General features: G+C 57.5%; 1 protein-coding gene across 3 annotated transcripts in view; it reads left to right on the forward strand.

Annotated features, from left to right (window-relative positions):
* The first annotated feature begins 274 nt into the window (after positions 1-274).
* Positions 275-948, forward strand: part of LOC113217595 (uncharacterized) — a 12,144-nt gene continuing 11,470 nt past the window's right edge. For all 3 annotated transcript variants that reach the window (XM_026437552.2, XM_052270751.1, XM_052270747.1), the window contains exon 1: positions 275-495. In XM_026437552.2, the coding sequence (XP_026293337.2) occupies positions 484-495 (12 nt within the window). In that variant the 5' untranslated portion in view covers positions 275-483. The remainder of the gene's footprint in view (positions 496-948) is intronic.

Below are 948 nucleotides of genomic sequence, written 5' to 3' on the forward strand. Positions count from 1 at the left end.
CCGCTGTGTCCACGAAAAATTCGAGTCGTCGACCCCTCGCTTCATCGACCCCCGAGGAGGGCGCTTCGAGGGCCCACCCCGCCGGGTCCGGCCGGCCCGGGGTCCAGCAGCGGGGTCCGGAGGGGCCCGGGCCCTGACCCTCCACGCCCCCCGCGCGACCCGCCCGGCTGGGCCCCGGTGGGCCCCCGGTGCGCCCGACGCCCCCATGCCCCCTCGACTCCTCCTCGCGGGGGCACATTATATAAAGGCGGAGCGGCGTCGGGCGCGCGCCATTGTACCATCCGTCGTGCCACGGGCCGGACACTACTGGCCGGACACTCCGAACGCGCTCTCGAACGGTGACCGCGAAATCCGAAATCCGCACCCCCATCTCGAACTCGAAACAAATACAAAAGATCGACCGGCCGCGAAGGTGTTGAAGTTGTAGTGGCCCAGCTGTTGTTTGGATCTTGTACAGCCCTTCACGTCCGACCTGATCCCATCATGAGGACAACGGTGAGTTCTTTCACTAGATAACTTAACGGAAAAGTAATTAAGATCATCATTAAGCTAAATTAACATTTTAACTCAACAGCAATTTGGAATTGTCTACTTCTAATTTACACTACAGTATTTCTCTTCAAAGTTTGCACCAACAGAAGTGCAGTGTTTTAAACTCGTTTTCAAATAGGAACACAATCCAGGCAGGTTTGGATTTTTGTTGTGTATTTTTAGACATTATTGTGCCAAAGCCGTCTGGAAAAAAATATGCATTGTATTATTGGCAATAGATTGGCGTGGGCAGCAGAGGGGGAGCGGGGGCGCATGCAGGGCGAGGGCGTGGAGAGGTCCTCTGACACCTCGTCTGACACATCCCCCGCCGGCTGCCCGAGGCGCTCAGGACGTTGTTGTTGTGACGCCGGGTGACAAACGGCGCTCCGAGAGGGAGATGCTCTCCGGGACGACCAC

This window comes from Frankliniella occidentalis, unplaced genomic scaffold (assembly GCF_000697945.3).
Source record: "Frankliniella occidentalis isolate FOCC.00 unplaced genomic scaffold, Focc_3.1 Scaffold6, whole genome shotgun sequence".
Taxonomy (NCBI): domain Eukaryota; kingdom Metazoa; phylum Arthropoda; class Insecta; order Thysanoptera; family Thripidae; genus Frankliniella; species Frankliniella occidentalis.